Source organism: Monopterus albus, unplaced genomic scaffold (genome assembly GCF_001952655.1).
Source record: "Monopterus albus unplaced genomic scaffold, M_albus_1.0 scaffold212.1, whole genome shotgun sequence".
Classification (NCBI taxonomy): Eukaryota; Metazoa; Chordata; class Actinopteri; order Synbranchiformes; family Synbranchidae; genus Monopterus; species Monopterus albus.
This window is the reverse complement of record NW_018128092.1, coordinates 1236846-1249772: the sequence shown is the minus strand read 5'-3', so window position 1 is coordinate 1249772 and position 12927 is coordinate 1236846. Positions and strand designations below refer to the sequence as shown.

Here is a 12927-nt window from a genome sequence, read left to right as displayed (position 1 = left end):
CAACATGTTCATGGAGCAGGGTGCAGCAAACACTACAGCCTTAAGTCCAAAGTCGAAGATTTTATATCCAGCATTCAAATCATTTGCACATACGCATATATCCTTTAGTAAATAAGTCTTTGATGGTGATTTTAAAAAGTTGAGACTTTTCAAACTGTACTTAAAAGGAGAACCCATGTTCACACTGATGATTGCTCAAGCCAAGTGGAAGGGGAACACATTCAGCCATGCTGATCGCTGCAGCATGCTTCGTAAAATAATCAGCAATAAAAAGAGAAGCGTGTCTAATCACCTTTCAGAAGGGCAATGGAGAGCTGATCTGTGTTCAGGTTGCTGACATACTTCCCCAGGTATGTGTTTAGTACCCAGGCAACGAGGCCCTCCAACATCCTGCTGGCTCAGGGATGATGGGAGCTACTCCAGACTACAAGAGGAAATTATGACAATGAAAATGTCCGATGTCTAATCAACACAGGACACAAATTCTATTGTGTATTCCATCTGTTTCAACAGAGCAGTTTTGGGATGCAATAAACTGATGAAAACTCTTGTCTTTGTTAGGTCAAACACATTCTGATCACCTGCAGTAAGGAGCCATCATTTGCCAAAAAGGTATTATGTTCATAGCTACACTTAGTAAACATTTCAGTGTGATTTTAAAGACATCAAAAAATGTCTGTTGATAAATTCGACATAAAAGACCTAACAAAACCTTAAGTTTACTGTCTCATTTTACAGAGATGTAGGGAAGCGTGTGTGTTTTTCAACCACAGTGAATCATCATGGATTACTGTATCTCTTAACTGGTAACATGTCTCTGCAAATGCTCAGTCATCCAGGTCATAGTATGACATCACCGATCAATCGTGAGGCTGATGAAGCCTCTTGATTGATTGACTGATTGATGAAACCTCTTGGATGAGAGGCGAAACGTCTTCTACATAAAACTACGTCCAGATGCCTTCTTCTAAATGTATTCAGCTCTTAACTGGTACGAGCCCTGCAGATCATTTAATTAGCAACAAATCTAGTGCCGTGTTTAATCCCAGTCGATAGCTGACCAAAGGTTGCCTTTATTTACCCAACGCTGGCACAGTGCCAGCAACTTCAGGACACTCAGCTAAAGTTAGATGTTAGCCGAGCAACATCATGACATGACCTGACTATGATTTCAGCGTTAATAAAATCGACAGTACTGTTTAAGGACTCACCGCTTAAGACGAAAAGTTTCAGTTCTTCGTCGACTTATAGACACAGCGTTTCCGTGTCCATGTCGACGCCGGGTTAATGCCAATGTCAGAAGGTGATCATCTCTTGTCAAACCAAACAAGGCAGGATGAATGCTACAAGGGACAGTTAGCCTCACATGAAGCATAAATTATTCTGTGAACTGTCAGGCGTTAACTAGCAGACATTAGCTAAACTGGGGCAAAGTGAAACTGATAACCCACCTACTGAAACACAGTCACCATCAACAGACAGACCAAAATTCGGCCTGGTTATGGTGACGGACAGGGAAAGAATGTGGTGCACCTAGTTTAGATAGCCGCTTAGCTAAATCTAGCACGCGCAAGTTGAGTGCTCACGGTCAAAACAGTCAGATGGCGATAAATCCCACACAAATCCAAGACTTGATGACTTCGTTTTCATAGAAAACACAGTTAATCCTCAAAACAAAGGAAACGCTACTGTAATTCAAGACCTCAAAGTTTTGTGTCAAGCATCGTAAATAAACACACTTCCTGATAGCGTCAACATCCAATACACACTTCCTGTCACGTGACATAAACAAACCCGGTGTTGCGTTGAAATCAAACCGGTCATTTTTGGGGGGGCGGTGTTTACAACAAAAACGTAATCATGTAATGAATAAGAAAATAGAGGAAAAAGAAAAGAAGATAGCTCTGCAGACCTGCTTATTGGACTACTATTGCTGTGAGCGCATTTCCCTGATATAGGCCCCTATATATCTATTTGAAAATTGTTACAAACACTTTAGATTTAGCATCTGAATGTAACATACAGCCATGAGTTTTCCAGGTTAACGAGACTGCAATGAAATAATGAACCAGCCTGAATAGGCTTAAAGAAAGAGACCACAAACACCACCTGAGCAGCTACAGTAGTAGTTATATGACCTTTTGTTTGCAAAGAGGCACAGACCTGTTGGAACCAAAATTCATATTCATATTTCTGCTGGAAAATGTGTAAACTGATGCGTTTAGTATTTAGTGAAGCATATTATATTCATGCAGCACATTTTCCCTTGTAATGAAATCAAATCATGGGCAGAACGTGACAGTGTGATCAACTGAATTTCTGCTGTATTAAGTCACTGTGAGTCACAGCCTGTAGATACAGGCAGTAGGTTATAATTATGCATCTTGTCAACAGCACTACATGGAAACCCTGAAGGAATCAACATTTAATTTTACAGTAGATGAAGGACGAAGCATTGGTGTTGACTGCTACTTGGTTTTATCTGAAAGTACAAAGTTCTTCTGTAAGGAAAAAGGTTAAAAAGAAAAATTCTCACTGAAACAACTGGTGATAAAACTCAGAGCAACAGATACAGCGTTGCATGTGAAATAAAGTCTGTCATTGATGTTTTTGTCCTACATGTGACCTCCGAAGAGCTGACCAAGTCAGACTCGGGGTGGTACACCTGTGCTTTGGGCACATCTTTGAATCCAGCTTCATTCTAGGAGTTTGTGATCACTGTTACTCAGGCTGAGTTTGAAAGCCATTATTTTTTCTAGCACTTAATTTGTATCTACAGTAGCATCTCAGTTCTCTGATCAGGATTGTTCTGTCTCAGTATTGACATGGTGTCTGAGTGTTGTCTTAAACTTCCAAACCTAACTGGACCCTGTAATCTTTATCTGCAGCTGTCCCATCAGTTCTGCTGTTCCTCCACAAACCGAAGACAAACAGGAACTCAGAGAACAAGAACATGGAGGTGAGTGTCTTTTATTATTTTTTCTGTCTCAGATTTTCATGCCACTGGTATTCTTTATTTATGCTGCAAGAAAACACTGGCAGCAACTGCCAAACCTGGCACATTAGACTGGAATATACTGTAACCACAGGATTCAACAGATTGGTCTGCATGCCTCATTCTCAAAAGACCTCTAAGCTCTGTCCACAGGAGAGGAAGCAAAGTGACACAAAGGAGATTAAGAGTTGTTTGAACTTTCAGTGTGTCAGCTATGACAGCCGTCTTCCAGCGTCCACCTGTGAAGACTCCATCTACCAGAGCCTCGATCCAGCCAGCAGCGACCAGGACCAGACCTACTCCACTGTGCACACATGAGCCCATGTGACTCTGTTACTCTGCAGAGTAACAGGTGCTTCATTATTCACATGTGCAGTAGCTGTAGTTTTATTAGTACATGCAAGAGTGTGAGATTAGGAATCTTAGTAATATATAATAATGCATATATATTTACTTCAGTGCTGGTGATATCAAGCAGTTTGTTCAACAACCCAACCTCTACTGAAATACAGAGCTTCTCTGCTGACATCAGAGGAAATATAAAAAATGTAACTAAACATAAGGTTTGTTTACCTTCAGGGAAAAGGAGTAGTGGCAGCTCCTGTTCCTTCTGGGGGGACCCCACAGCCTTCCCAGGCTAGATGAGATATATAATGTCCCCATTGTGTTCTGGGTCTACCCCAGGGCCTCCAGTTGAATGTGCACAAAACCCATCTTAAACAGATACCCAAACTACCTCAACTGGCTTCTTTTGACACAAATGAGCTACGGCTCTAATTTGAGTTACCTTCGCATGTCTGAACTCTGCACTTTATCTCAAAGGCTGAGTCCAGACACCCTACGGAAGAAACTAATTTTAGCCCCACGATCTTATTCACTTGGTCCATATCCAAGCTTGTGACCATACAGTAGGTGAGGACTGGAACATTGACTGGTAAATTGAGAGCTTTGCCAGCATCTGCATTCCTATTGATGATGCGCCAATCCGCCTGTCAATCTCACACTCCATTTTATCTGGGGGTTGTAAACAAGACCCCGAGATGCTTAAACCGCTTCACTTGGGGCAGCAACTCATTTCCAACCTGAAGCGAGCAATCCACTGTTTTCTGGCAGAGAACCATGGCCTCTGACTTGGAGGAACTGACTCTCATCCCTGCTGCTTCACACTCAGCTGCAAACCACCCCAGTGTGTCCCTGGGGGTCACAGTCTGATGACGCCAATGGAACTGCATCATCTGTGTAGTGGCAAATGCCTGTCGGTGGCCCAAATTAAATCACAGACAGATCACTACAATTCCAATGATCATTTATTAATACAAAAATATCAATAGGCAGCAGGTGGGATACAGAATCACCTTGGCAATTTCTCTGCAGAGAAATTTTGTTCAAGTGTGAACAATCAGTCCTCTCATCTTTCTTCTGTTTTTTCTCTCTCTGATTCTCTAGTTTTTTTTACTATGTCCTCCAGACAATGTCCAATCAAATCCCTTCTGTTATCCCTTGCTTTTTATCCCAATTCTCAAACTTAGTTTCTTAAACTCCCTGTTATGGGAAGCTGCTCTCTAACATGTTTACTCAGCAGGTCATCTCCATATCAAGATGACCCAGTGGCCTAAACAAACAGGCCATGAACCCAAAATGTTCTTGCTTGAGCACATGCAAACATTTAAACAATTTACACAGTGAGCTGACAGAGTACAGAGGGCATGCAGAGATTATATAAGCATTTTTAACTTACCCTCATATAACTATTAATTATTGACTACTACATATAGTATTTATATGTAATCATTTAAACAATTTACTACTCTATTACATATTACGTATTAATTGTAGCTATATTTGTTTTAGCCACTACATCTGAAAAAAAAAAAATGAAATCACAGTAACATCAAATAAACGAGCTTGGACTCAAAGATGAGTCATTTGTTTTTTTCCTTGTCCAGCCAGTCTATTTACACAATTATTGACCATGTGACTGGACACATCTTACCCCATTTAAATAAATTCCTGGTGTCTGGTTGACACCATCAGTTTAAGTCTTCACCTAAAACCAGATCTTCTAAAACCATGCTCTTCTCCAGACTCAGCTCCACACTGTGTAAGTACACAACTGGCAGTGGCAAAAAATAATTGTGGGTTCATAGAAAAACTGAAAGCACAAACTTTGTTCCTAAACAACTTTTGCATTGTTACTAAAAATCTTTCATTATATGTGCTTGGTCAAGGGGGATTTGTTGGGTTTATCTATAATATTAATAATAGTAAGTTCTAGACCTGACTTTGTAAAGTGTCCTGAGATGACTTTTGTTGTGATTTGGTGCTATACAAATAAAATATAATTGAATTGATATTGGATTCAGTGATATCTGAATAGCAGCTAAAAAGAAAAAGGTAAAACCACCTAAATGGTTGCTAATGCAAGTGAGTTTAAACCCAATTCTGCCTTTGATTGTTCCTCACTAAAATAGAAAGTGTTTTTATGTCAAAGCCTTTTCATTTCTTTTGCTGTAAAACACAAAAATATTTTTGATTGATCTATGAACTGGTTGCATAGATGTATCAAATCAAATGTGTTTTGGCTTGACAAGCTAACTTTGCCCATCTTATAAAACAGCGCTAACAGAACATTATCACAATAAGAGGTGTGTTTAGGTTTCAACTGTCCAGTCCAACTGAGATGACAATTAATCATCCCTTTTTGTAATCTAAAATACAAAAAAACATGCATTTAAACACAGGAAGTTGTTAGATTGATGTTTTCTGTGGTGTTCCCCTTACAGAGCGTCACTGTAACCAGGTTTCATCTATGTCTATGAAACTCACCAACACTCTCTTATAAAGTCTTTTTTTCTAGTAATCTCTGAAAAAAAAAAAAAATGAAATCACAGTAACATCAAATATACGAGCTTGGACTCAAAGATGAGTCATTTGTTTTTTTCCTTGTCCAGCCAGTCTATTTACACAATTATTGACCATGTGACTGGACACATCTTACCCCATTTAAATAAATTCCTGGTGTCTGGTTGACACCATCAGTTTAAGTCTTCACCTAAAACCAGATCTTCTAAAACCATGCTCTTCTCCAGACTCAGCTCCACACTGTGTAAGTACACAACTGGCAGTGGCAAAAAATAATTGTGGGTTCATAGAAAAACTGAAAGCACAAACTTTGTTCCTAAACAACTTTTGCATTGTTACTAAAAATCTTTCATTATATGTGCTTGGTCAAGGGGGATTTGTTGGGTTTATCTATAATATTAATAATAGTAAGGTCTAGACCTGACTTTGTAAAGTGTCCTGAGATGACTTTTGTTGTGATTTGGTGCTATACAAATAAAATATAATTGAATTGATATTGGATTCAGTGATATCTGAATAGCAGCTAAAAGAAAAAGGTAAAACCACCTAAATGGTTGCTAATGCAAGTGAGTTTAAACCCAATTCTGCCTTTGATTGTTCCTCACTAAAATAGAAAGTGTTTTTATGTCAAAGCCTTTTCATTTCTTTTGCTGTAAAACACAAAAATATTTTTGATTGATCTATGAACTGGTTGCATAGATGTATCAAATCAAATGTGTTTTGGCTTGACAAGCTAACTTTGCCCATCTTATAAAACAGCGCTAACAGAACATTATCACAATAAGAGGTGTGTTTAGGTTTCAACTGTCCAGTCCAACTGAGATGACAATTAATCATCCCTTTTTGTAATCTAAAATACAAAAAAACATGCATTTAAACACAGGAAGTTGTTAGATTGGTGTTTTCTGTGGTGTTCCCCTTACAGAGTGTCACTGTAACCAGGTTTCATCTATGTCTATGAAACTCACCAACACTCTCTTATAAAGTCTTTTTTTCTAGTAATCTATGCTGTTTAACGTCTGCAGTGTTCGGTCCTCTCTGTTCTGGTGTTGTTATGTATGTGTCTGAACTGAGCAGACACTCAATAACAAAGGGCTCTTACAAAAATTCAAGTCTGCAACTGTACATGTTAATAAAATGTTTAAAAAATGTCCAAATGCTGTACAGCCTTTTTCCAAAAGGTCAGAGGTCAAACCATCCACTGGCAGAATCTTCATGATGTCCTAAAGAAATGACAGAGTTATAGTAGAGTATAAACACCAGAAAAGGTGTTTTTAAAATTTACAACTGATCTATAAATGTTATATTATCCATTAAAAATATTATATTAACAACTGAACAACCAGTTTGACGGTGCCTTATTTGAATGTGATAGCAAAAAGTCAAAGTCTGAACATTTATGAACTGTAGAGGTTAACTGACTTTCCACGAGTCAAAATCAGTGATTACCTCCACTATGAAGGGTTTCAGAGGTTTGAGGTGTTTGAGAACGCTATTAAAGTGGATTTAAACAGAAGTAATAACACAAACAAACAAACTTTTAACATGTGTTTCTCTTTTTCAGTGCTGGCAGCAACATGTTTGCTTATGGGTTCAGGTAAATGAATGAACATTATATGAAAGTACTTGCATATATTGTTTCATAATGTGCCTTTATGTTACGTTCATAACTGTCTCAATCCATGATTGTCACTCATCACTTGGGCATCTTTACAAATCACTGCGCCAACAGCGATACAGCTGTGCACACTGTTTAATGGTTGTTACTAACTGTTTGTGCTACCGCGTCCTGCTGCCACAGCTCCCCCCACCTCCTCCCTCTAAGGAAACCTTTTAAGAAACCTTTGTCTTGTCTCAGAAACACAAAAGCAAGTGATGAACCTGCTGCTGCTTCACTTGTAGCATATGGATGATGATTCTCCTTTGCTTATTGTGCACAAATATTTATTCAGCAAATGTTAAATTATAAAACAAACTTGTCATTCCAGGCTTGTCCACAGCCCAAAATGCTGCCCCACACACTGTGACTGCTTTGTCCACAGAGAGGGTGATCACCTGTGATGACCTCTACAATGTCCATCGCTTGAGCTGTGGTACAGTATTTAAGTTGTTCTTCAGGACAAGTCAAATGGAAAAGCTTTAAATGCTTCATTTGTAATTTTAGCTCTACCTCCTGGAATAGCCGTCCATTTTGTCATCTTTAGCCCCTTTTACAAGGTGATCACAGCAAGCTGCTGGTGTTTTTACCCTCCTTCACAGAGGTTAGATCTAGAAAGATCTCAATAAATTTATGTCTTATCTGTTAGATGTCATCTTCTGTGGCCACTTGCATTTTGTCTCATTAGCTTACATCAGCATAGATCAGCCCACTTTAATTGAGCTGAGCTGGGCAGACATCAGTTTCCATCTGTTCCTAGCAGCAGGGTCATGCTGAGCTCACTTGGTCTTCTGATGGGGGGTTAAAATAATGCCTGGCACCAAGGGCTCCACATTACAAGGCACCACACCCACATCATGACTTATGTGTCACTTCCCAGTAGCTCATACCACCCTTACATGATCAAGATGACAAACAATGGGTTCATGGTACAGTGGAAACACACCTGAACAGGTAGTATTCTCAGGTACCAGGCTGGCAGCCTGGGTTTGCTTCTCGGCTGAACCCAGCTACATGGGTTGCACAAGCCAGAGCACTCCTACTGCCAGTCTCAAGCACAAATATAATGCGAGGGTTGCATCATCCCACATCAAAACATGTACCAAATCACACAGGCTGACCCGGATTCTGCTCTAGTGAATCCTATAGGAGTGTCTGAGAACAAAATGTATTCAACAGGAACAGGCCTGGCAGCCACGAAGGAGATGGTGGAAGTCAGAATGTATGAAAAATTGCCACGTTGTCAAATTTGGTCTTTCCATGGTCTTTGACAGTGTTGCTAGTTGCAACCTTAGCGTTTTCCTATATTATGTTGCTCTGTGGCTCTAACAGTGTTTTGTCTTTGTTATGATGTAAACAGACAGCGGAGTGATCAGTGTGCAGACAGCCCTGTACGGACGCACAGACAGTGAGACGTGCAGTCAGGGCAGAACCACAGATCAGCTTTCCAATACAAAGTGCTCTCAACAGGGCACACTGGATTTCCTCAAGAGAAGGTGCACACATCTTCAAATATTCAAATCTAAACAAATGTGATTATTTTATTCTGATGTACAACATCATTTTATGTAATCAGAGCATTTCTTTATTATGCCAAGACTATCTCACCACATGTTCCACGTGTACAGGGACGGACCCTCATGTGTGAACACTACGTTTAGGCCTTTTCAAGTTGGTCTTAAAGCATTTGAGCCTCAGAAGAACTTTGAGGTGCATTTTTGCAAAGAACAAGGGCTGAGTGTTTTGTCCCACAGTTCTCTCTTCTCGTATATACGGGCAGGTCATTATTGTTAGGTGGGGTTGACGATTGGAGAATGAACCCCAGTGCCACAAATAAAACCTTGAAAATCGGCAAGTCGCCCAGGATACTGCTGCTCAAATCTCTGATAATGGTACTCCTCTCATCGCTGCCCAAGAGGTGGCCACACTCCTGGTGGAATGACAAATGACACCTACAGGGGCAGGGTTCACCTCAACCACCCTGTGCAAGAACCTGTGTTTAGACAGTGGCTGTAGCGGACAAACAGCTGCTATGAGTGTCGAAAACTTTGTGCCACATCCGTGTACAGCCGTAGTGCTCAAACAGAAAACAATGTGTCAGGTCTATCCTCCATGTCAGGATGAGACAGAGGGGGGCAGTATGCGTCCAGCCTGACAGCCTGATTAACATGACATGGGGACAGAACTTTAGGTAAAAAGCAAACATTGTGGTACCACAAATGTGAACGTGGTTACAAGGGAATGAATGAGGAACTAATGGGGACGATCGGTGTTGCACTGTGAAGTACATAAGTACTTCCCTAATATCTTCTAATGTGGGACTCTAAACAATTAGTTCATACTCCCCACTTTGTTCACGAGTCGTTTTTGATCAACACTTAAACACTGTAGGACACAAAATAGTAACTACTCAATCATTACTCATTACTTAATTATGTTAGTTTTGTCAATGCTCCTTTACTGATACATCATACTGATCAGTTAGTAGTCCCTTTACTTCCTGTGCTGTTATGTGACCCCTCACCTCTCCATTACCTGTGCAGCTGGTGTCCTCCTCAGGCAGTGGTACCTTCTGAGTAGTTACTCAGTAGTCCCTCATTACTTCAAGATGACCTCATTGTTACCTACTGTTTATTTATAATATTAACTAAGTAGGTCTGCTTCATTATTATCCTCACAATTACTGTTTCCATAAAAGCAAATCCCATCAGGAGGATTCTGAACAAGTATTTTAACCAAAACGCCACATGTACAGTATCATTCACATCCATATTATTTATTGTATCACTGGAGATGCTTACGCCTTACAAATATATGTAATAAACATAGTTCCTAACATAAAGCTTAAAGACTGAATGTAATCCTGGACCTGTGAAGAAAGGCCATAGCAGCAAACACACACTGCATGTTGACAGGAGGGCCTCGCATTTCTATAAAATGAAATACTAGATTCAGAGCAGCCTCTCCACCCGAGTACATTTCATACATTTCCTTAGACTTATCCAGGGTATCTGCTTCCCTGAATTTAAAGTCATCCTGGGGAAATCTACCTAGAAATGAGCTCTTCATTTTCTCCCTGCAGCTGTGACGGCAAGAGAGTGTGTGAAATCAATACAAATGCTGTTCGTACTTCTGATCCCTGCCCTGGCATCTACAAATACCTGGACACCACCTACGCCTGCTTATTTGGGGGTCAGTTACATTTGTGTGTGTACCTAAAAGTTAAACAAAGCTACAAATAAATGTGATAAATGCAATATGTTTAATGTGTGTTTACTTTGACAGTCCACGCTGTAGCATGTGAATCCTCCATCTTAAACCTTCACTGTGGTAAGAGCAGAACTTTGGTTGGTTCTGTAGTTTAGGTGAAGTAATGTGATTCACACACAGCTCCATCTTTCCTCCAAATATATTACTTTTGTTTCTTTTGTCAGATGGACAGCAGGTTATATTTGTCTACGGGGCTGATTATGGACGCCACGACCAGACCACATGTTCCTTCCAGCGTTCTGCCTCTCATGTCCAAAATGTCCAGTGCTCAGGGCCCACTACCAAAGTTGCTGAAAGGTGCAGTTCCACAGTCTTTTTTAAAATAGCAGGGACATGTTGTCTTATCTCAAAAGATGTTCATATTTCCCATTGTTCTGTGCACATTCAAGCTTGTATTCACTCACTTAACTCTGCATCCTCAGGTGTAATGGGAAAAGGAGCTGTGCTATCAAAGCGAGCAACTCAGAGTTTGGAGACTCTTGTGTCGACACTTACAAATACCTGGAGGTTGATTATGTGTGCCATGGTAAGTCTCAAGTCCCTTTGGGCTGTTTCTCAACTCATATCCAATATGTAGATGAACATCGAAGGTTCATGAGCAGGACCAAGCCTTAACACACAAACCTTTTCTTGTCACCTGCCTACAAATACCCTGCACTCCAGCTGTCAAGTGCTTTCGTTTCTCATAAACCCGCCCATCCTCCCCTTCTGTCCTGGTCTTTCTCTGTCCTCTTCTTTTCCTTTCTACCCTCCTGTGTCTCTCCACTTCCCCACCTCACCCACATCAAAATCAGCCATAAGGAGTGGTCCTGGCTAGTGAAATGGGAAACAGAGTATTTAGGCGATTGTTCGCTAAGCCATCAGTCCCATGATGGAAACTGAACCAGCTCCATGAAAGCTGCCAGATGAGATGTGGTTAAAGACTCTGGAAATGGACTTTGACATAAGATTTAGTTTGACAAACTACTATTTCTAAAGGTCAGGAATAAACATCGACACTCAGAAGGCAGGTTTATAAAATGTTTTCCCCAGAAACAAAGTATTGTTCCATCATTAACTTCATTCATTTGTCTAACGCCAATATTGTATCTGTTCTTTTTGCAGATCCTCCGCTTTAGCTGAAAAGCTGAAGTCACAATATCATCACAAAACACACGCTTGTATATGAAATGTATACTGAAATAATCCAGAAACCAATCAGCTCAAATTCCATACACACCATATGACTGAAAGTATGCCAATTTAATGTGCCTTTAATTAATTTTCTCTGGTACATTTACTTTTATTCTGCTGTACCTTTTTCTATTTTCACTGCTCTACACAAATAAACTTGCTCTGTATTGACAACTTGCTTGGATTGGAAATGAGACAAATATAGTTCAAAGCCAGTTTCCACTGAAGACACTGGGCAGATTATTGTATCACCCTCTGTATTATTTTAAGTATTCTTCTTATAACATACAAACTGTTATTTATGTACAATACTGAATGAAATTAACTGCCCAAAAGAAGCTCTTCCTTGTTCCCATGGCCGTCCATCAATTTTAAAATAATTAAATTAATCGAGTCACACCAGACAGATTTGGCAAACAACAGAGGCCAAGACATCCTGGAAACTGATAAACATCAAAGCATGCAACAAGTGAACAGGAGCAGGCAAAACAAAACCCAAAAGAACCTGGGAAGTTGCATCTTGGCTGAGGAGAAGGGACGGGCAGACTGGACAAAACAAACAAAAGGACAGAACTGTTGCAAATCCATGGTCCAATCACAAACAGAATAATCTTTATTGGCCAAGTATGTTTGAATAAACAGGAGTTTGACTCCGGTACAGAGGCTGTCAGGGACCAAGCAGTAAGGCAAAAAGACACAGCTTCCAAAGTTCAAAATAAAGGGTTTTTATTAACCCAAAAGCAAGAAAAATACAAAATTAACATCAGATAAATTGGGCCCTAAAAGTAGTGATGTGACGTTCCGTATCGAGGCTTCGAAGCGTGTGCCGAGTAGGGGAGGGGGCGTTTCCGCGATGCGCGTATCGAGGCTTGCGTCGTTTAGGGGAGGAGCTGAAAATGATGACGTCCGAAGCCTCGCTGCCCGGCTGTACCACGTGACTGATTCAGGAAGTGGTTCGGATTTTGCCGCG

General features: G+C 40.3%; 2 protein-coding genes across 2 annotated transcripts in view; one reads left to right on the top strand and one right to left on the bottom strand.

The window, feature by feature from the left end:
* The window catches only part of vps13d (vacuolar protein sorting 13 homolog D), a 45207-nt gene extending 43452 nt beyond the window's left edge, over positions 1-1755 (bottom strand). Inside the window, exons 1-3 of the mRNA XM_020618956.1 lie at positions 1452-1755; positions 1212-1343; positions 293-424 (exon numbers count right to left, since the gene is read on the bottom strand). Coding sequence (XP_020474612.1) covers positions 293-389 — 97 coding nt within the window. The 5' untranslated portion in view covers positions 390-424; positions 1212-1343; positions 1452-1755. The remainder of the gene's footprint in view (positions 1-292; positions 425-1211; positions 1344-1451) is intronic.
* Positions 1756-1845: 90 nt separating this feature from the next.
* On the top strand, positions 1846-12090 carry LOC109970984 (L-rhamnose-binding lectin SML-like). Its single transcript, XM_020618964.1, has 10 exons — positions 1846-1935; positions 2889-2959; positions 7422-7454; positions 7846-7950; positions 8875-9010; positions 10597-10706; positions 10800-10844; positions 10949-11081; positions 11207-11310; positions 11889-12090. Exons 3-10 carry the CDS (start codon positions 7445-7447, stop codon positions 11900-11902), a joined length of 657 nt encoding a protein of 218 aa, XP_020474620.1. The 5' UTR covers positions 1846-1935; positions 2889-2959; positions 7422-7444; the 3' UTR covers positions 11903-12090.
* Positions 12091-12927: the final 837 nt, after the last annotated feature.